Below are 22,982 nucleotides of genomic sequence, written 5' to 3'. Positions count from 1 at the left end.
CTAAGATTCATCTATTTTTCATTTGACTGCAAGGATTACATAACTTAAGAGACATTTTTCGTCTATCCTAAAGTGTAATACAGAAAAACTGATTGTAATGACAGTGTTTTGAAAGTTCAGATTCAACCAAATCCACAAAATGCAGACTTTTCTTCTACTAAATAAACTCAGTAGTCACGCCGACCTACGACCCCACCCCTAGGAAAGTGTCCCTGAAGCTCCTCCCCCTCCTGCTCGAGTTACCTGCAAACTCACCTATCACTCACCTGCTCCCACGTCGCTGCCTCCTCGGTGACTGTGTGTCTGGAAACCGGCAACAAAACACCTGCACTCTGTAAGATTTACAGTAGTGGTTTGTAACTTAAGAAGAATCGATTAAAAAACTACACCGGAGTTTATCGTCCAAGCTGTCTGCAGGCTGCGATGGCAGACTGACGCTGCGAAGGCTGAACCGCCCACGTTTGACACCTTGAGCATCCCGTCCGGAGAAAAACCCCAAACACTGTGAGTTTATCTGAGGGGGGAAAAGATACTCTGTCTTTGTTTTCTGTCTTTCTGTGTCTTTTTGTTGGTCATGTGACACAGCAACTGTTTTCACAGCACAACCAGCTCCTCTTTTCAAGTGTCACTAAAAAAGCAGCTGTCTTTGGAGTCACTCTTACTTCTTTGGACTTCCTGAGCAGAAAGTGTTACCTGGATGCATACCAAACAAATATGGCTTACATGCTTTGACGACTTGATGTTGGTCTCAGCCTTGAATTGATTGCAATTTCAATGTCAGTACAGTTTTATTTTGATTTAACTTTGTCAGCATATGAGAAATTTTCTTTAACTTACCGATACCTTTTGGAGCTCATCTTGCCAGTAAGGCCCAGTGACTCATCCAGCTCACACGATGTGACTCCTACAGGGATACTTTTCTGATTCTGGTTGCAGTGTTGCAGAAAACTACATGTTGCCATCACACTTGAATCTGACTGCCCCCCCAGTTTTTTAATCTTGCATTTTTTCACAGCATTGTGTGGAATGTGCTTTCATTTGGGTTCAACGTGTACAGGAATTACCTCACAGCATGTGACACAATGACAAAACAAAGGAGTGACTTTGACTGCTCATTTGAGATTCAGTACAGGTTGAGGGTGTTTTTTTTCTCTGTGTGAGGAGAGTTACATAAGTGTAATGTGAACAAATGGGGATTTGCTGAGGAAATCTGAGCCTGATTCTGTCTCTTTTTAAGCAGCGATTCAGAGAGCATGCCACCACTCTGCACCTGTATGCATAGAAAACACACCTTTCACATCGTCATCATCAGGTGTCATTATCAGCCGGGGGGGCAGCAAGGCTTAAAAAAACATAAAATCAGATAACTGTTATCTTACAAAATGCTTATGCAGGAGTAACAAAGTCCAGATATTTCACATTAGAGCAGGCTTATACAGTTTGACAAATTATGTAAGCTGTTGAGTTTTGTGCTGTAACATTAGAAAACCTGTATCTAATTAGACTCACGGGGCCTCACATTTACACATTGACGTTTTAAGGCGAGGCAAGTTTATTTATATAGCACATTTCAGCATGGCAATTCAAAGTGCTTTACAGACAGAACAAATTAAGAACAAAAAAAGAAAACAACCAAAATTCAATTAAAAAGCAGATTAAAATTAAAAAGATACAATAAAACAATAAGATTAAAAAAAAAAAAGATTTTAAATACAATCATTTATGACATTATCAAACTTAAGTTTGTGTAAAGGACAGCAGGAATGTTTGACAAATTATTATCAGTGTTTTTCTGTAAATGTTGAGTTTATTTTGTCTTTTTTTTCCTGGTCTGTGGTGTTTTTTTCCCGTCAGTATTAGATCACATGACTGAAACCACAAGTTTAAAACATGACACTACCTAAAGTAGTCTGAGCCAACACTCTCATTGCTCCCAAATGGTTGTTGTCCCAGCGAGCAGCAGGAATATAAACAGCACTTGAACAACCTCATTCCATTAAATGTGAAAGTCAGTCACAGATATTATCAGTATTTAAGACCGGAGAACAGGCAGACATGAATATAAGACATCCCTGCTGTAAAAAGAAAGATGTATTTTTGCACTAATGATTGTTGGTGTAATTACCCGTGAATACGGGGTCGTTGACAAAGAACAATAAACAACAATGAGCACCTCAGGTCGAGAGCAGGAGAGGTGTGCACAGGGCCTCTCGTTGTAAGGTTGACAACACATGACACCCTGCCTCTTCTGCTCTGGCTTCACCTCACCTCCTGAAACCTGGCGGAGAGCCAGAGCAGGTAACAATAGGGTGGAGAGGAGATGACCAGCTAGATAAGAGCAGAAAGAGGAAGTAGGTCTCATGTGCAGAGTTGACTAAACAGCTGTCTTTTTTGTTTTCTTCTTTTCCTTATTTGAATCTCCCTGTAAGAAATTGACACAGATATTTATTCAGTTCTTGAACAGGTGCCACAAGTACCTGTAAATGTGTTTTTGAACAGATCTGTCCACTGAAGCACAGTTGCTTCAGAGCTGACTGTAAAGGTTGTTGTGATTTGGCCTTACTTTGTTTCAGAAGATAAGAGCAGATTATCTGCTGAGGCTGATTATGATCTGCTGTGAGATAAGCTAAAGTGACCATGTCTGTTACCTGTTGGACTGTTTACATTGTAAATGTATGTGGAATTTACCGCTGCCTTTTATGCAAAAGCAGGTTTATGGCTCAGGAGGGAGTTAAGACAGGTCAAGAGGAAGTGTCAGCTTAGCCATGGACATTTGTAACAATTTGGTATGAAAATGATTCTTAAATGTGAACAGCAGTTGTGGGAAGCAAAGCCAGTATCTTACCTTACATGATCCCAACCCCTTACCCCCAAATTAGTGATACAACCAAGAGAGTTACTGAGAAGGAAATATGAGGCGTATAAGTCAACTAAGGTGAAAGGTGGCTGCTATCTCCAGTGTTTAGTGGAGCCCACTCCTGTGTTGTGTAACAGCTCATTAGGGTCCACAGTCAGACCAGGTGCTGATACAGTCTGTGTTAAACTGTCATGTTCGCTGCCGGCTTGATACATGTCTTACATAATCCTGTCAGTTGATGCCTTGACTAGTTGTAGTTACCTTAAGGCTCAGAGAGAGGAGTGTGGGAGAGTTTGGTCTGGTAGGTTATCATTATTTTTATTTATTTATTTATTTTTTCAATGTTGATATTGGTAATTAGAGAGTTGGTCAGCTGATGGTTGATATCTTCGCACATCACAGTCTAATAAACATCCTATTTAATCTTATCTTATCTTGTTTTATCTTATCTTATCTTATCTCAGCCATCAACCTCTTTTTAACTATTTCTTATGTAATAAAATGCACAGAAACATACATTAGGTTATGCTATGCATATCAATACATGACTGATATTTATTAAAGAAGCAGTATTAAACTACATTATATTATCTTACACCAGGTAACACCTGTTGTAGATATGATATGCTGTCATTGCGGATAGAAAAACTGACAATATGTACAGGGCATATCAAATTAGATCATATCACATGATATAAGATTTGCCCTAATTGTATTCGAAAACATTGTATTGAAGTGTAGCCTATAATACATTCTTGTAAAGTTATTTCATTTTTTTGTTTGTTTTTTATATATATATTTCTTGGTATAACATCTTGTATTGTATGGTATGGGATCTTTTCTTATAGTCTAATCTGATATCTTATGGTATCTATCTGATCGTGTTTGGTGTTGTATCATACTTTGGTGTGTCATGGGCCATGCTAATTATTTGATTGTTAACATGTCCAACAGTTGAAAAAGAAAACAAATTAATTGATTGTAGATATGTTGGGTTCACTTATTAACAGAGTAGATCTACTTTCACAGAGCATATCAGCCACCTGTCTACTATTGTCCACCATCAGTCCCCAGAATATCAGCTGAACAGGCCCAGCACCTGGCTCTCTTAGAGTAGCAGGTTGTTTTATAAACTATGACTCAATTTCTCAATACAATGTTGATGAGAAGCAAAAAGGTTTTAAAGCTTAACTTAACTTAATTGCTAGAATGAGAGAGAAAATGATGAGACATCCGTGGCAGCAGGCTATTAGTGGATTGTTTTGGATAAATAATTCATGTTTGTTTTGGTGGAGAATGTTTGCCCTCTACCTTTCAGCTGCTTTCTTCTCTCTGTCTTTATTAACACCTGCCCATTTTCTTCTTTCTCTGACTGTCGTTCTCTCTGTTTCTTTCTTTCTTCAGGTGGATGCCTGAAATCATGAGTGTGCCGGGACCTCTGCCGAGGCAAACCAAGTGAGTGTTTCACACATTCCTACGCCCCCCCTCAGGTTTACCTTTCTGATAGTTTGCTGACTTACTGTCTCTCAGGCCCTTGAGAATCACTAACACGGTATGCAGAGGGTGCTGTGGGTCAGGGACCTCGGGCACAGTGCGTCTCTGTTGAAAACTGTTTGCTTTGCCTGGGTTTCAGGCTCTAACCTCCCACACACAGCCCCCCTCTTCCTCCCCCATCCCTCCCTTTTCCACTCTCCCTGGCTCTCCCTCCCTGGCTCGTCCATATGCTCCGAATCTCAGACTAATCTCATCCAGTCCTGGCCAGTCTGATTACCGTATATCACAAATCTTTTATTGCGCCCATGACAAGTGACAGTGCTGGAGTTTCAGAGGGTTTGGGACAATGACTTCCAGAGATGCAGGGGTGAAGATGAAGAGCACGCAGCATAACCTCGTCTCTTCTTATTGTCATTGCAGTGGAGTGGCCCGATCGGACAGCAAGATCAGTGCCAAGGCCCTCTATGGTGAGTGACTGCTGATGAGTTGTGATGTGGTTGGTCAGTTTACACAGCTTTATGGCTCTTTAAATGATAGCTATATCTACCTTCATACATCTGGTATGAGTCAGTGCTGGCTGTTAACAGCATAAAAGCCTACAGAGTGTGTGAAGTCTCAGTGATTGCTGGATATATGAGCTGTATTCTACTTCAGGAGCTGTTATTACCTGTGATCACTGCTACGCTTAAATTTGACCATACTCCAAATATTTCTTGCCTTAAAAAGGGACAGCTTTTCCTGATTGCAAACCTTTGTTGTTGTCCATTAAAGTATACATGATAACACATAGATTAGATTAGCCCCATGTTGCACTGTGACATCCTATTTTATTTTATTGAACAAAGGCACAAGTGGAAACACTCTGAAGCAAACCAAATGACTGCTGCTGTAAAGACTTTATTAGATAGCAGGTTTATTACTGTTTGAATTATTTTTTTTTGCAGCATTTAGCTGCTCTACAAAATCTATATCTATATTATATTATATATTTAATTTAAGATTTTAATTTATACATACTTTTAATTAAAATTTTACTTGCCATCCAGTTTTGCAATAAGGTGCCTTTTGTAGTAACAAGTCAAGAACTAATAATGGCAGTCTTGTCTTTTAAACCCTTTCCAAACTGTAAATCCTAAAGTTGTGAATCAGTACTGTAATTTACTTAAACCTTAACAACATTCGATTTGTTATGCAAAGGACCCTGTCAAGAAATCCCACACTCTCTCTGTTCCTCATGTAACCACGGCTGCACAGCCTTGCTGACCTATCAGTCCTCTCTCCAACACACACACCAGCAGTGATAACAGGGGGCCAAGGTCCTGCCGAGGGGCCCTGAGGAGCTCCAGCTCTGGGACACAGGAGGGAGGGTGTGCTCCTACAGGGAACAGGGTTTTCCACTCTCGGCCAGCATGCTGGGATTTGCTGTTAGATGCATCAGGCTTTTGTTGTTTGCCAACTTTGCAATCAGGTTGCGTGGGGATATGAAGTCAGAAAATGTAGCTTTAAGTCTTCTGTACATGAACACTTGTGTTTATTACAGTGTCTGGCTGCACCACAGATATGTCATAACTGTCTTTAAACTCATACCATGCATTTTTACTTTAGCTGTAGCATACTTGTGATAGGGCGTGTGTGAGTGTGACTGGAGTGTGCTATGTTGCATTGGTAGGGTGTGCCTGTTTTTAATGTGTGGTTGGAACAGGGTGGGGATGCCCATGTCTTGCAGGTGAATAAAAGACTCATTGAAAAGTGGAAAGGAAGAGGTGGACTCTGGCTCTCTGGTCCTGCCCGTCCTGCCTCAGACATTAGCTCACTGGTCCCTGCCGGCACCTCCCTCCTCTTTCTAACATAGAGGAACTTTGTGCAACATATCATAGGCCCAGATAGAAACTTACACCAAGGTATGAGAGGACTACCTGCTTACATGCACGACTGCACTGTTCTAAATATAGAAAGGCCTCAAATGACAGATGATGCTATTGTAGGGATGCAAAATGTTCCCATACCACCTGACTGTACAGCTTGTTGTCTGTGGAACAGTTTTCTGTCATCCAGAACCCCACAGGATGCACCAGCTCCTGTGATCCCTGAGAAAAATAACTGCGCTGTTTCTCCTTCTGTGTGGCAGATGGTCACAGCAGCACGCCTGTCCTCCTGAACCAGAGTGGACAATATCATTCAGCATCTAATACAGGGATAAATATTCTGTTTGCTTACTCGTCACTGAAAAAAAAACATGTAGAGGAAAAACAGCAAGAGTCTAAGATCAATCTTTCGTATGCAAAAACTGTCTGTCATTTACACAGTCCAGCACAGCAGACAAGTGATGCAAATGTTGCACAGGTCCTCCCACCTGATGTGTTTGTTATCAGCAGATTGCAGGTAGAGCAGGTGAGCAGACTCATCACACAAGGACATCGGACGCAGTCTTTGTAGTGTCTCCGTTTGTTGTTGAGGAGCATGTCTTTGTCAGGTACAATGTTTTTAGGCTGTTAGACTGAATCAGAGGGTAGAAGTTTACGGTTTAGATGCTGATCTAGTTCTGCTTTTCTTTGATGTCTGTGCTTGTGCGACATTTGTTGAGTGTAAGTCATAGATTTATCTGCCTTGCTTATGATACTCCTCTGTTGCTTGTGATATTTGCCTTAGTCAGTGTCCAGATATTATAATATAGGTTCCTGTTTGGCTGCTGTCATCTGATGTGAGACGTAAACAACTGTTAGATTTTTTAAACATTAATTAGAGGGGGCGTCTTGGTGCTGAAAGTCTGATGATTTGTTTTTTTACTTTGACAAATTGATTTTGGCTCGTTTCTTTGTGAACAAATCAGCAATTTTTCCAAATGATGGCCTGGGGTTAGAGTTGAAGCACAAGATTGTGCCATCACAGTTGTGAACTGTCAAATGCTCTGACTGGTTGGATTAATTTAGTCTTTTGAGGATTCAAATGACCAAAAACAAACCTCATGATAATTAATTTAAAGATGTTAGCTGCTGGAAATATCCAATCCTTCTTTGTTTATATGGTTGTAATTATGAGGTTGGATAATCTGATTGATCTGGGTGATATATTGGTTTCGGAGTCTGTCAAGCAGCCATGTTTATCACTGGTCATTGACTCCGGACAGTTCTGAGGATCTGCCCATCTGCCGCTAAGTGGCTCTTATTGCAAGCTGTTGCGGCACCGTGAATTGATTGGCATAAATGTCAGTCATTAATAAGACATGGAGCGAGCTCAACTTTCAGAACGTCACCTGACACTTGTGTTTCACCTGTGCAGAGCCGAGCAGGAAGGGATCAGTGGAGAGGAAATGGCAGGAACAGGGAAGACAAATGCTTGCGTCATTACGACAGTGAGAGCTCTTTGCATGGAAATGTGTCACCTTAGAAACCTTTTTGTGTTTACAACACATTAAAACCCCAGAGAGAGGATGGCAAATATTTGAAATAGAGCCTTGACACAGTTTATTTAAGTGTTATACTAACAGCAAGGCTTTAGTTGCACACTCACCTCAAAGCACATACAGAAAAGTGATGCTGAATGTCTGTATGACAAGAAAAACTGTGTGACATCAACATGTTGACTCATCTGGGTGGGAGCAATAAGACAGATAGGAGCCCTGGAAGTGGAGTTGATAGGACCATGCTCTCATTTAGCCGTAATTGTTACCTGCAGACTATTCACCTGGTAAATAGGTCAGTGAACACACTGGCACACTAACTGAACATTGGCCAGTTTAAAAACAACAGTCCCAGCCAATAGTACAAACAATACTGTGAACAAGGCCAGTCTAAGTATTGGATGTCACGCAGTTTCTCTAGAGTTTGAACAAAAACTCTGAAATCCAAGGATCTTAAAGTGTTTTGCCCTGGTTTTGAGACAATAGAGTTATTTTCTAAAAGTATCAAAATCTTTCTTCAAAATGACTTCAACTTATTGTGAGGCCATCCAAACTTTCTCACTGTGACAGACCAAAAGCAGAGCTAAAGGGTAGAGACTGTATGACTTGTATTTAGCAGTAAGTTAAAACTTTATGGTGAATAGCTACTGTTTTCATTACAGCACTTTTGAGTTAACCTTTTTTAATCTGCTGTTGGTAATTCTGTTTAAAATACTGCTCCATCATTATCATGTATTGATTGTCAATTAATGCACAGATGCTAATGAGTTAATACGTGACTCATTCATGGCTTAATGAAAGTGTACCTTTGATTAACAGTCTGAGTAATGAGTGACTCAAGTTGCTTTTTTCAGTATATTTTCACCTGCTTTACTCAATTTTTTTTGTTGACAAGTTTTGCACTTCAGGGTAAAACGAAAGTAATTTGCAAACCAGATTACGTGCTTACATGCCACAGCTCATAATACCTTGCCGCACATGAAGGAGGAAATAAACACTGTAGTATTGCTGATCTTTGACAAGAAATCACACACACTTTGTGATTCATAACTTAATGATAAATATAAAAAAATAGTTTGTTCTTAGTGTCTGGCCATCCTCCTGAGACTTTTGGACTCAGATTTATCCTTAAGGATGCAAATCACAAATTAGGTCTCATCTTAAAAGGATATCTTGTGCTGAAAAAAACACCCTGTATTGTTTTTAACATAAGCATGTTACGTGTTGTTAACAAGTAAACTGAGATGTCTGTGAAGCGATCATCTCACTGTTCTTAAAGTGAACATTTCTGTGTTTTCAGGGTAGGCTGCAGTGTCACTGATATCTACAGTTGCCCTCAGAGGCATAATATAATAGCATGACGTGTTCTCTTGACTTCCTTATTGCCCATTTGCTCTTTACAGCTTGCACGTTTATGTTTGATTCATTTGCTCCCTAAGCTTAAAGGTGCAAACATGTGGTCCTCAGGTAAGTGTCACTGCTGGTTGTTTACATTGTGGAGATAAAGTAGTAACACACCTGTCTTGCTTGGTAATTTCTCTGTTTTTGAATTTTAAAGTTTGTTTTCTTTTCAACAGAACAAAGGAAAAAATACTCCAACTCCAACTTCATCATGCATGAGACGTCGCAGTATCATGTAGAGGTAAGAGCTGGGCTTTCTGTCTTTTTCTTTTGAAAGTTTAAATTCAGTGTTTAATTTAGATAATCCTTGTACTTTGTCGAACTCTTGTAATAAAGGTTTGAGAAAGATTAACAGCACATTTATCCAATGGTTTTATGACTGTGGCTCAAAGTTAAATCAGTGTTAGAGCAGCGTCAGATTGACCAGCGCTCTTTCCCTTTATTTTTTTTTTTTTTTTTAAGCTTCAAGATGATTTTAATGGATTGAAAATGTTCATATTCAGGGTGCCCTGGTGAAGCTTTTACCCTCAGGGCTGTACTTAGGCTTAAGTCATTGTCGTAGCAGTTATTGGTCTGGTTCTTTGGCTCTTTGCTGCATGTCTTTCCTCTGTCTCTCCAGCTGTTCTGTTGAAAAGAGGTTGAATGTCAAATAGGAAAAACAGTTAACTTAAAGGTTATCTCTTCAGGAAACCTCATTGGTGGAAATTTTTGAGTTGTCATCACCCTTTATTACTATACGTATTGTCATAGCCATACACTATAGCCTCAGTGTTCTGGTAGCCCAACTTTTAAACAGAGACTGTAATTTTTTTAACATAGAACCTCTGGAAAAGATAGGGATGACTGACCTGGTGCAGATATTTCATGACACTTTGCTGTGAAAAAAATAGAAAGGCTGAAATAATACTGGAATATTCTACAGATTCCCAGTTTTGTAGTTATGAAAGCTCACCAAATGTCAAAACATGACCAGATTGAAGTACTTACTGTAAACCTTAGGTGTAATGCTCTTTTGCCCTGAGATAAAAGCTGACACACTGGTTAATCTCTGGAGTTCATCGTATTTATGGGAACTCTTTCATAATAAAACAATCAGGCCTGTGATTGCAGCAGAAGGGGCCGATGTTTAAGGTTGGACTCATTCAGGCCACAGTTGTGTTAATAAACCATGGCTGAGTGGAGCGAGCTCTGGGATTTTATCCTCATTATCATACAGAGTCAAACAGATAATTACTGATAACAGCAGAGAAAGTGACTAGACCACAATTTTTAAATTACGGGAGAGATGAATATAATTTATATAGTTAAATCATGCATTTGGTTTCAGGTAATGTTCATCACCTTGTGTTGTTTTAACATCTGTTAGCATACTGCTCTAGACAAAGATAAAAGATAAAACTTCAGTAAAAATTTAAAGAAAATAAAATATTTTGAATTTTTGGAAAACTATACTTTGAGTCAGATGTTGTTTCTGTGCCAAATAAGAAGATAAAGCCTGAAGAAGGTTGGCCCCTGCATTTTTATTTTAGGTTATCTCAACATTGTAAACAGAGGAAACGCCTGGAAAGGTTTTGTTAATTTCAAAATTTGCCATCTGGCAGCTCTGGAGCTACTATTGGATCAGTTATCTTAGCTGTGCAAAAGAACAAGTTAAAGTTTTTAGCATGTGGCTGAACTGATAGTTCAACCCACACCCCAAATATGATTTCTAGGTGCAAGAACGAGGAATTCTTGGGGGTATTATTCTTGTTTTTGCACCCTTGTGACTCAAAAACAAACAACATGTTGTTTTAAGCTGTAAGTGTTAAATTTTAGCAAAAAAGTTTATGTCATGTAACAACCCACTGTCTGCTCCTCAGCATCTCTCCACATTCATCATGGACAAAACAGAGTCCATCACCACAGTGGACGATGCCATCAAGAAACTGGTCCTTCTGGACTCCAGAGACAAAATCTGGACCCAGGAGATGCTTCTACAGGTCACTGACAAGGCGGTCAGACTTCTGGACTGTGACACACAGGTACAGCAACATGTCTGTCGTTTTTATGTATTAATTTTTTTTCTTTCTTTCGTTTAAACAAATATATTGTTCTCTCCACTGACTCTTCCTCTGTCGTACTCCTGCAGGAGGAGTTGGAGAACTTTCCTCTCTCCACCATCCAGATGAGTCAGACAGTCCTGAATCAAACACGTTACCCATCTGTGCTGCTTCTAGTTTGCCAGGACAGAGAGCAGCACAAACCTGACATCCACTTTTTCCACTGTGACGAAGTGGAGGTGAGTCTCAGTCTGAACGTTACAGGCTTGGCTCTGTTGCTGTTCTTTCTTGTCTGTGCATGATCGGTTAGCTTTGTGTTTTGTGTCGTTCATAAATCCTAGCTGCTTTTGTTGCAGCGCCAGATCAGATTTCAGCAGTGTTGGTGGCAGTATGCCTCTGAGTTTGTATGTGTTCAAAGAAGTGTGTTCAGGGGAAGATCTAGCCCTGAAAGGGTGTAACACTGTAACTTATCACAAAAACAATAGCTCTTTATAGTTCAGAATACTATTCAGTTCAAAGAAATGCCTCATAAAAGTCTGATCATAAAGGTCTAAGAATCTTAATATGATGACCTTTGGATTCATTCAACCTCAGTGCCAAAAAATGAAGCACAGTGAACAAATTATGTAAATGAAAACACAATTACATGGTTTAAAATATTTTAAAGACAAGGCTTTTTTTAAACAAAATAGTGCAAAGACTTTATATCAAATGTTGGAACTTAAATATTAAATTTTTTATGTACTATATATTTTCTTTTTAAATTCAGTGCAAGTAACATGTTTTACTGTGTTGTATCAAGTCTTGTTCTAACAACACTGCAAACGTTTGGGAATCGAGGAGACCAGGGTCTGGAGTTTAGTGTCATGTTGTCTTGTTCTTGCCTGATGATGGATGCTAGCTGTTCAGAAGTTTGGGATTTACTCTGTTGGATTTTTTGTTTCACGATGCTCCAAATGTTCTCAGTGAGTAACAGTAAACTGGAGGTATCTTAATTTATAGCACTTTTGGACTTCTCAGGTACAGAGACATGCTGATGGAAAACATGCAGGTCTTCCCTTTAAAAAGCATTGTCTAGATAACCAGGTGTACTGTTCTTAGACCTGTATATAACGATCAGCATTAATGCTGCCTTCTCAGATGTATGGTATACCCATGACATTGGAACTTGGCCATCATGGATGCTGTCATTTAAACTGGGTGCGCATAACAAGCAAGGTGTACTCCTCTTGATTGTGGAGGACTCTGTGTCCATGAGTTCCAAGAAGAATTTCAAAACTTGATCTGTTAAGTACACAGGACAGTTTTCCACTTTGCATAAATCCAGCTGGGAAGCCACATGCCTTCCTGGTTTATGTGGATGGTTTTCTCTTTGCACGGTTAAGTTTTAATCATAGACTGTAAAATAAATGGACCTAGTCTCTGTGATGTCACCTGTGTCTAAAATTGAGTTTTTTGGGAAATCATCAACACGGCCATATTGGAAATGGGTGCTCACCTGTCACTCAGCGATTAGACAAACATGTGTGCTTGACACATTTTTAAACTGCCAGGTCAGAAAAAGATCTTAGACTGACTGATGCCGCACTGTGTTAATTTGCACATGTGGTCGCAACAATAAAAGGTTCCTCTGTCACTAAATGTGATAAGAAGATTAAGCTTCTTGTGGTTTACAAGAAAGATGTTTTTTTTAGTTAATGCCTTTAATTGTCGTATCTTTTGGCCCTTTATCTTTTGCTCTTTAACTATGATTAACAGTGCATCAGGCAGTGAAAGAGTGAGTATATGGGTGTGCATCACAAGTACATGTGAACAAAAAAAAATCTGTGCTAATTCAACATTTAATTGTCAATGCCCTGCCTTTTGTTGGTCACTAAAGATAGTTTTGAAAAGGTTTTTTATGTTAAGCTTTCCATGGAACAGCAGAAAAATGTGCTCATGGTTTTGTGCCAGAAATGTTTCTTTGTGACTAAGACGCTTGTGAAGAAGCTGTGCTAATGATGGGAACTGTATACACTGTATGGAAAACGTTTGTCATTTTGTTTTTCTTTGTCTCCCCTCACTTTCTCCAGGCTGAGATGGTTCATGCAGATATAGACAGTGCCATTGGAGACAATAAGCATGGGAAGAAAATGAGGCTACAAACGCTGAAGTGAGAACACAGAACAGCAGACACAAGCATACACTGAAGGAAGTGATCCTGACTGGAGTTGACTCAGTGTATGGCTGCTAAAGGTTTAACACTTCCCTTTGGTCCTCCAGGGTGAACCAGGAGAAAATGAAACGTCACAGAGAAACCATACTCCCGGCTTCGGCCCCCAAGGGCCCCCCACCTGTTGCGAAGGGAAGAGTGGCAGCCACAAACACACAGGGTGAGAACAACCTGCTTATACATGCTTACAAAAAAGCTCTTTTTGCACACACACACGGCTGATGTTATATTCATACAGTAGTTGAATTAATATCAGACGCTTGTCTGGTCTTTCTGGATACAGACAGACGAGCGTCACAGAGTGACCCGGAGTCACATGAGAAGCTGGCCCAGCGCATCGAGAAGGATGTGGTGAGTGTGTGGCACCTGTCACTGGCAGGATAAAACTCCTTTCAAGATATGAAAATGTCATTTTCTTCATTTTTTACTTACGTTTCTGTCTCCCTCAGCAAATCCTCAACTGTGCCCTGGATGACATTGAGCTCTTTGTGGCACGGCTGCAAAAGGCAGCAGAGGCCTTTTCTCAGCTTAACCACCGCAACAAGAGTAAGAAGAACAAGAAGAAAGGACCAGCAGGTCTGTCCCCCTTTCTTCTTCTTCTGTGGTGGCACGAATGCAGTGACAATATTCTCATATTGCTCACAATGCAATGTTTGTGTCTCTCTGTGTCCTGTGGCCCGGGACTCTCATCCAGTGATGCATGTGTGGTACAGTAGTAGCCAGTTTTTGAGTTCTGACAGAAATAATGACAATATCTCAACTTACTGTACTGAAGTGGTAAAATAACTTTTCAGTCACACCCTGAAGGTGCTGATCTCATGTATTTGTGTCATTTTTCTCTTACAAAATTGGCTATTTAAACTTGTCATGATGAGCATGTTTTTGTTGCATCACTGTGGTTAATTTTAACAGACCAGGTTAAAAATTGTCAGTATGAACAGAGCCAAAAATGTCAGCATTCAATTAGTTATTTCTCTGCAAAAGTTTGACATGCTGCTCAGTAATGTCTTAGAGCTGGCAGTGCTGTGATGCTGTGGTTTTATTTTCACACACGTCACTGCACATGACATACATGTGACTGATTCTGTCTGCCTCGTCAGGGGCAAACTAAAACACACACACACTGAGACAATTTGGAAACAACAACAAAAAAGGAACCACTAATATGTGTTTCCCCTGATAACACAGACAGATTTGCTGAAAATAATAAAGATCTGTCCAGGGAATCAGTTTCTCAACTTTGTTACTGTTTTTATTTGTTATTCAAAACTCAATCAGCCTGACATTTCAGTGCCTTTCCTCAATCCTTAAATTATCCAAATGTAGGTGAAGTAACTCTAAATTCTTGGGTTGTGAGGATTTTTTTTGGATGTTATGCGTCCTAAGTTGAGAAACCCTGATGCAGCACTTTTTCTCATGCTTTTTACTATCTGGCCAAGCTGAACTCTTCATCTGAAAGCTGTTTATGTAGTAATCATTAACTTACCATTGCTGTGTTTCAGTGGAGGCTCTAGTGAATTGAAAAAAAAAAACAGAATTTGGCTTTATGACTTTAAATTCAGGCCAGAGAGTAAAGCAGTATGTTGTGTGTTCACTGGTCGTGTAACTCTGGAGTCTGCGTGTGGTCATTGTTGCTCTGCTTGTTTACAGAGGGCATGCTGACCCTACGAGCTAAGCCCCCCACTGAAGCAGAGTTTATTGATAGCCTGCAGAAACTGAAGCTGGCCTTCAACCTCTTGGTGAGATATCATAGCTCCTAACTTTCCTCATTTTTCAGTGTCCCTCTCTTTATTGCTGTCCTCACCATCTGTCTTTCTGTCTGTCATTGCACCCCCTGCAGGCCAAATTAAAGAAGCACATACAGAACCCCAGTGCGTCTGAGCTGGTTCATTTCCTCTTTGGCCCTCTGGAGCTGGTAAGAGCTTTAAATCTGTTCAGAGTCTGATGTCAGTGGGTTTTCACCTGATTGTGATGCTGTCATGCTGAGCGCTGCTTTAGCCTTAATGTTTACTGACTTTAACAGCACATTTGACTAAAAGCACAGTGAAATGGACAGTGCTAATTCAGTGTGGTGTTTGCACTGTTGCATTCAGACATTCCTCTAATTGTCTTTATTCTTTTGAGCACCGCACCCTCCGCCTCACTGTTAAACTCTCACCAGACTGGAGCAACGTGGCTTTCTGCTCTCACTTAGGCACAGCCACACTTATGTAATGTTGGTTTTCTCAAGCTGCAGTGCCCAGCCGCACCTTCGATACTGTTGGATAGAAAACACAGAGACACTGTGATTTGGCTCCATTGCTGATACGCTGCTTCAACCTCTGGACACATTGGATTTGCTTGATAAGGTTGAGATAAAGCCCGAGCAGTAGTATTCAAAGCAATGCCTGGAGCTGTCCTCACAAAGCAGCTATGATATGTGTGTTAATATTTTTGCTTATTAATGCACCAAGATTTATCTTTATTTGGAGTATAGTTTAGTTTTAGTATTTTATTCCTCAGGCCATTGTTGTTTTCTCCTTTACTCACTGTTAACATCAGTAAATTGTAAGACATGAGGGCTGAAATGATAAAAACAAAAGTAGAAGAACAATAGACCAAAATGCCAATCTATACATCCACTGAGCTTATATGTTGAGCCCTGAAAATGAGTTATTAACTTGTGCCTTTGAGCGCATGTTCAATAATTAGTTAACATTTCTGGGACCATTAAAGTTGATCAAAATTAGTCTTGTAGTGATTTTCATAAAAAGTTATTTTTTTCTTGAGAAAATGAATAATTTTGATCTTAAATTACACAAATTAGGATAGAACAGAATAGAATAGAACTTTATTATTACTGTAACATCTACAACAAAATTGAAGTCACAGCAGCAATCAAGAAAACAAAAGTAAGAAAGCGTATAGAAAGTGCAAAAAGGTCCATAAGAAAACAGATGATGAGAGCTTGTCCATCATTCTCCAGTTCAGCCAGCCTCCACCTCCACAGGGTCCAGGACTGAGCTTCTTCAGTCATGCTCCATCTCTGTCTCCTGTATCCTGTCTGCTCACAGCAGGTGAAGCTCTTCCAATGTGCTGATGGTGTCTGATGTTAGCTCCATTAGCCATGTCTGTGAATAGCATGATGCTACTCTGCCCTCTGGTATTCCCTCTGTTGCTGGGTTAGCACAGCTAGCTCGTCCATCTTATTGGAGACAGATCTTATGTTTCCAATAGTGATGGATGGAAGGACAGGTCCATGTCGTCACTTCTTAGCTCACACCTGAGAACCAGCACGTCGTCCTCACCTCCTTCTCCTCACCTTGTGGGAAGACATCAGGCCCTACACCAGTTAGCATTGACATGCTACAGGCTGCTAACAGCTGAGTTTACATGTAAACAATGCAGCCATGGTTACATGTAGGATCTCCAGACCAACACAGAAGAAAAAGTAGTAAAAATATCACTGAAGCCATAAAAAGTTTGGTGTCCATGACCAATAAATGAGCCATACAAAGTAATGATCCACTCCAAATACGAAGATTACAAAAAAAAGACCAAAAATTACAAGGAATGGACAAAGAAGAGAGAGCTGCTGCAAAAGGCAGCAATAGCCAACAGGGCGGCGCCTAGCAAACTGGACTTTGAAAAATGTCCATGACTGACTTTAGACTGAATGTGTTTCCAGGTGCTGCAGAGCTGTGGAAGTCCTGAACTGGTACAGTCGGTAATATCCCCTCACCTTTCCAAAGATGCAGTGGACTTCCTGCGGGGACATCTCACCCCCAAAGAGATGACCATTTTTGAGCTTTTGGGTGATGGATGGACCAAACCCAGGTAAGCAACAGTCCACATGTGAATTTATAATCATTTATACACACACACACACACACACACACACACACACACACACACACACACACACACACACACACACACACACACACACACACACACACACAAACACACACACACACACACACACACACACACACACACATACACACAAATGGCTGGGAGCTACCAGCTGCTAGCCTAACTGTCTGCCCCTCTTCGACACATTGATATGTATGCATTATAAGTGCTACTCTGTCAAAAAAGATTGCTTTATGACCATCTTGTTCCTCCTCCTCCTCCAGAGCAGAGTGGCCGAGGGATCAGTGCGGTCCTCCTTATTACCCAAAGTTTCGAAATGGCTGGGAACCAGCACCAGAGCTCTTCAAGACAGCTCCATGGGAAACAGAGGGCCCCATGGGACCACTGGGTTCTCCCACCAGCCCAGATTACAGAAAACGCTCAACTGATGATGTGAGGGCCTTTGATTAGTTAACCTCTACTCTGGATTATCAGTTAATCCAGGTCCCAGTGACTAAAATCTGACTGAACATTTTCTTTTTCAGTATTATGGAACTCATTCTTCAAGTTCATCAAATGGGTTAGTAATAAAGTCTCTTGTCTGTTTTTTTACATACATATCTAAAACAGTGACGAGAAGAATCAATTTTGTCCTCACAGGTCTTATAATGGGATGCCCCACAACCGTAAATATGCCAAAATCCGCTACCACTTTGTGGCACGAAATGCCAACGAGCTGTCAGTGCTGCAGGATGAAATCCTGGAGGTAAAAAAAGAAAAATAATTGGTGTCTTATTTTTGTTATCATATATTAAGTTGTGCTTCATTTGAAAGTGTGGAAAACTCAGATTTACATTGAAGTATTACTTGCGACTGTAATGCAAACCTTAATGAAATGTCTCCTGCAGGTAATAGAGGATGACAAACAGTGGTGGAAGCTAAGAAACCGCAGCGGCCAGGCCGGCTATGTCCCGTTTAACATCCTGGATGTTGTGAGGATAGAGGAGCCCGACAGTGTCTTCGGCCAGGTGAGCTTCTGCACATACATCCCATGCTTTGACTTGGTTTTTGTTTCTGTATTTTTACAGTTGAAAAAAAGTCTCCCTTTCATTAATGTGCCTGATATTACTCAAAAGATAAGATCATCTGCGCCAAAAAAGTTATTTCTCAGCTTCCAGGTAGGGTCAGACAGGACTGGTAGTAAATTACACCATGTTTAAGTCTCTACGACAACACCACGCTGGCCAGCTATGTTTGGCAGTGAAAAGAAAGATCTGTGTTTTTCACCACTGAAAATGAATTCTTCGAAGGGGCTTCATGGTGGCGCAACCGGTAGCGCTGCAGCCTCACAGCAAGAAGGTCACCAGTTTGATTTCCAGCTTGGCCAGTGGGCCTTTCTGTGTGGAGTTTGCATGTTCCCCCCGTGCATGCTTGGGTTCTCTCCGGGTTCTCCGGCTTCCTCCCACAGTCCAAAAACATGCTCATCAGGTTAATTGGTCACTCTAAGTAGTTGGTACATGTGAGTGTGTGCGTGAATGGTTGTCTGTCTCTGTGTCAGCCCTGCGATTGGCTGATGACTAGTCCAGGGTGTACCCCACCTCTCAGCTGGGATAGGCTCCAGCCACCCGTGGCCCTGAACAGGATAAGCGGTTAAGAAAATGGATGGATGGATGGTTTTGTCGTAATGGCCGAGCTGAACTGTCAAAAAGACAGAAGAGCAGAAGAAAGCTAAACTGTGGAGTGATGGAGCACAGGCTAAAGGCTAAAACTTGAGCTAAGCTGTTTGTTGTGCGTTCCAATACACCTGCAGCAGTTATACTACCATGGCCTGTTCTGTCAATAAAATGAAGAGTGAGGTAAACGTTAGCTCTACTTGGTGAGTTTGAAGTTGGTAGAAGAGCACTGGTAGGACATAGCCAGGATTCACTCACATTAGAAGTTTTGAGAAATGTAGCCGGCTACAAACTGAGTTTACAAGGTGGCTTGTTGTCACATGTCAAACAATACATACATTACCTCGTTGCTTTGTATCTTGTAAAAAGTTGTCTGAAACAAGGAAGTCGTGTTAAAAAGAAGATCAGATCTCCACTTATTTTTCAAACAGGATCACCTTCACTCTCGCCCTTAAATATATTCCTTAATTTTACTGAAACGTTTTTAAGGGGTTGCCTCAATAAATTCTGGGAATTCAAGTGTTTTGTATCTATAATATGAGTACGAGGTATCTTCATCAATACTTGCTGACAAGTTTGATCTTCAAAGAGTGAAAGTTTCTTCAGGCTGATAAAAACATTTGATAATATCAACCAAAGTAAATCACAGGTTTAGTACTAAGAGTAGGTGTCATTTTAAGATTTTTCTTGAGATAAATGATCAGATGACCACATGGATTAAAAAATGCAGCTGACAGAGAAAAGTAAAATGTACAATTTAGCTTTTACACTTGATTATAAATATTTTACAGAATAATCCAGGAATGCTTTAACACGCCAAAGATCAAACATAAATAGCGTTGGTGCTGGATTAGCGTTGCTCTGTGTACAATCTGTCTTCACCTGTTATTGTGCAGAACCATGTTCCCACCCACAGTGAAAGCCTACGTTCTAAAAAACACGCACTGCTGCATGCAGGTGCACCAACGCCCTGCAGCAGCTCCTGCATGCAGCTGCTCTTCCTGGTGTCAAACACTTTCACACACATTCTTTGTTTTTGGCTCCGGGGCAAAAATGTATCAACCAGCAGAGTGAAAGACAAACCTGTTTTTATAATAATACTGCCTGTGGTTGGGTTTCCCATCAACCATGTTTGTGTTTATGTGCGCTGCAGGGCTACAGGACGTCCCCTCCTGGTACCCTACACCATGGAGACAGCTTCAACAGGGGCAGAGGCAAAGACAAAAGTAAGTGAACACAAACAAAAATAGGAAACAAATTGGAAACAAAAATAGATATATTAATTGCTCTCGTTCTGACATTTTTTACTCTCCTTTCTTCTGGGCATCAGTGATGGATGAAGTCAACAGTGAGCTGTTGATGAAGATAACAGCGAATAAACCAACGACCCCCAGGCAGATTGTGGTGAAGAAATCACCTGTCAGCCAAGTACCGCTCACGTTTGAGTCAGACCCAGGGCAGGTGACCAATTGGCTCAGTGCTAAAGGTTTCTCCAAACCGTAAGTCATCCTCAAAGCTCCTCAGCATTTAAGTTAAATCTATAAAGTATTTTTTCACACCGGAGACCCTCCCCTCAGTAGCCATCCTTGTGTTGAGCTAAATTGAAGTGTTTGTCTTCTGACAATCTAAACTAAGATGGGAAACGCTGATAATTACTTCATTACACAAGCCAGAATGCTGTCTGGTAAAGTTAAATCTGTGTCTCCACGTGTCAGCGAGCTGAATCTTTGTCATGGATAATCTGATGAGTAGTACATCTTAATGTTATAATGTCTAATGTCACAGGTAAAAATGGTCCTTACTGTGAATAGTGGCTTAGTTCTTTGACATATCAGCATACATGGCGCCGGGATTATGGAACAGCTGTACTTTAGCCTCTTTATCATTTCATTCTGTTCCAGTCTGTCTTACAGAAATCAATGTAGATTATACACGTTGATTTATTAGTGACATTTGAAACCTATCTAAGTGGACTTTTATGGACTCCCTCCCTGCAGGACCGTCGAATGTTTGGGGATATTGACCGGAGCTCAGCTGTTTTCTCTTAACAAAGACGAGCTGAAGGCCGTGTGTGGAGACGAAGGTGGTCGTGTCTTCTGTCAGGTCACCGTGCAGAAAGCACAGCTGGAGGTCAGTCACACATTTGCTTAAACCTGCTGAAAAACTAATACACATCTTAAAGACAAAACGGTTTGATCCACCATGAGAAACGGGCAGAACCCCATTAATAGATATGAGTAACTTTTGGCCTTTGTCGGGACATGTCGGGGCAAGTTAATTTAATTTATTAAAGCTGCTGTTAGGTGTCAGGTGCAGCCTTTAATACGGGTGTGTGCACTGTGTGCTTTGTTATTAATAAGAACTGTTAAAAGAAATTCATTCATTGATTACACAACTCCTACATTTTTCTGTAGACTTATTAAAATACAGCTAAATTAAGAATAAATGCACCATAAAAGGACACATTTTGCCTTTTTCCTGATGCTTCTGCCTCTCTAACAAGTTACCTAGCTGACCATATGGCCTCCAATAGGCACTGCAACCAAAACTTTATCAAGGCCTTCAAAAAACCCAGGGGAGATTCCCCTTCACTGGTGTTTCATCAATTAGGGCCCCTGGCTCTTCAGAGGGGGCTCAACAGTTAGCTCTAGTTTTCCTCTCACCACTTATCAAACCTTTGGAAATAATAGATTAAAAAAAGAGGAGAAGGAAATGAAGAGTGGAGTGATTTTGGAGAGAGGGCAGGAGATACAAAGCCATGGCGGGAACACATTTTATATTATAATTTCATTTCTCACTCAAAATAAACTTTCTTTCAAGGAACTGTTGAATAAAATCTAATTGCTTAGCAATCTGATGCTGCTGAGTAAGACTTTCTTTTTGTTTAATGCAGAAAAGAAACAGGCTGTATTTTTTAAGTAGTTTCTCAGATGCTGTTTTCCTTGTTAATTGTTTGCACCAATACACCAAGTTAAATTCATCGTATGTGCAAATGTACTTGGCAATAAAACTTGATTCTGATCCTGATTCTTTAGTTAATTGGGGTCCTTCTGTTGTCAGTACCTCAGGATGCGTCACTTTTAGATTGTGTTTTATTTGAAATAAGGAGCTCCTCACAAAGTTTCTCAAAAGAAAGTCATAGTTTTAAATGACAGTGACAATACATATTCTTTATTATCAGAAGTCCAGCGGGGACTCAGAGCTGCAAGAGATCATGAAGAGGAGGCAAGAGAGGATCAGCTCTGGCGGCACAGAATGATAGTGTAGCCCATTGGGACTAAACCCTCCCCCATCTTCTACTGCTGCAGCTTCTCCAATCAGTCTGTTAATTACAGCCTCCTGAAATGTCTCAAACATTTGTGGTTGTATATTTATTTTTGTATCAACAAATGTGTATGTATACAAGTGTTTTAATATGTAATTATAGTTGCTTTTGTTCTTTCTTGAAATTCTATTGTATGAAAAGTGGAACAATTGAATATATATGTACAGTTGTATGTGTGTGTGTGTGCGTGTATATGTGTGTGCCTGCGTGCGTGTGCGTGTATGTGTGTGTGTGTGTGTGTGTGTGTGTAAATGTGTGAGCTGGATGGAGGTAGCATATGAATATAAACGAACAGTATCTTTTATGTCAGTGCTTGATGTCACTATTGCAGCTGTTTACTGAATAACTTTGCTTTCGCGTATCTAAATCTGTGCCAGAATCTGTGACACATTTTCTGATATAAAGCCAATAAGTTTCATATCAGTGTGTACAGGTAGAATACAGAAAAAAACACACTATGTTAGTCCAAACATTAATCCTGCATGAAGTCAATGCTAGCACTGGTGAAATAGTCAAAATTGTATTCCAGGCAGCATGATATTTTACAGTGTAGACTGTACAGGACTATAAAATAAATATGAGAGTAAGTTGTTCTGATAATAAAACTGAAAACATGAAAATTTTGACAACCTTGTTGTTTGGTGGTTGTAAATATAAAGGGAAATACTTTCAAATGAGCATAATAAAAATAAACTTGCTAAATGTTTGATATCACATCTTCTTTGTGCACATTCTTGTGTTTGTCTT

General features: G+C 40.3%; 1 protein-coding gene across 3 annotated transcripts; it reads left to right on the top strand.

The window, feature by feature from the left end:
* Positions 1-249: 249 nt before the first annotated feature.
* Positions 250-22,949, top strand: eps8l2 (EPS8 signaling adaptor L2). 3 transcript variants are annotated; one of them, XM_074676753.1, is made up of 21 exons: positions 250-504; positions 4,262-4,312; positions 4,772-4,818; positions 9,329-9,393; positions 11,012-11,173; positions 11,281-11,430; positions 13,264-13,343; positions 13,454-13,563; positions 13,687-13,754; positions 13,853-13,979; positions 15,054-15,142; positions 15,244-15,318; positions 17,071-17,219; positions 17,522-17,690; positions 17,783-17,817; positions 17,898-18,003; positions 18,146-18,265; positions 20,064-20,136; positions 20,241-20,409; positions 20,908-21,040; positions 22,092-22,949. In XM_074676753.1, exons 2-21 carry the CDS (start codon positions 4,266-4,268, stop codon positions 22,167-22,169), a joined length of 2,052 nt encoding a protein of 683 aa, XP_074532854.1. In that variant the 5' UTR covers positions 250-504; positions 4,262-4,265; the 3' UTR covers positions 22,170-22,949. The 3 variants fall into 3 exon arrangements, with proteins under 3 accessions (XP_074532854.1, XP_074532855.1, XP_074532853.1); XM_074676754.1 differs by lacking the exons at positions 250-504; positions 4,262-4,312 and having other exon boundaries at positions 4,564-4,818; positions 13,853-13,949; XM_074676752.1 differs by lacking the exons at positions 250-504; positions 4,262-4,312 and having other exon boundaries at positions 4,564-4,818.
* Positions 22,950-22,982: the final 33 nt, after the last annotated feature.

The sequence above is a fragment of the Halichoeres trimaculatus genome, unplaced genomic scaffold (assembly GCF_033239565.1).
Source record: "Halichoeres trimaculatus isolate MK-OKI-2021-1 unplaced genomic scaffold, fHalTri1.1 fHalTri1_scaffold_10, whole genome shotgun sequence".
In the NCBI taxonomy this organism is placed as follows: Eukaryota; Metazoa; Chordata; class Actinopteri; order Labriformes; family Labridae; genus Halichoeres; species Halichoeres trimaculatus.
The sequence above is the reverse complement of the archived record's forward strand: the minus strand, read 5'-3'. Positions and strand labels throughout refer to the sequence as shown.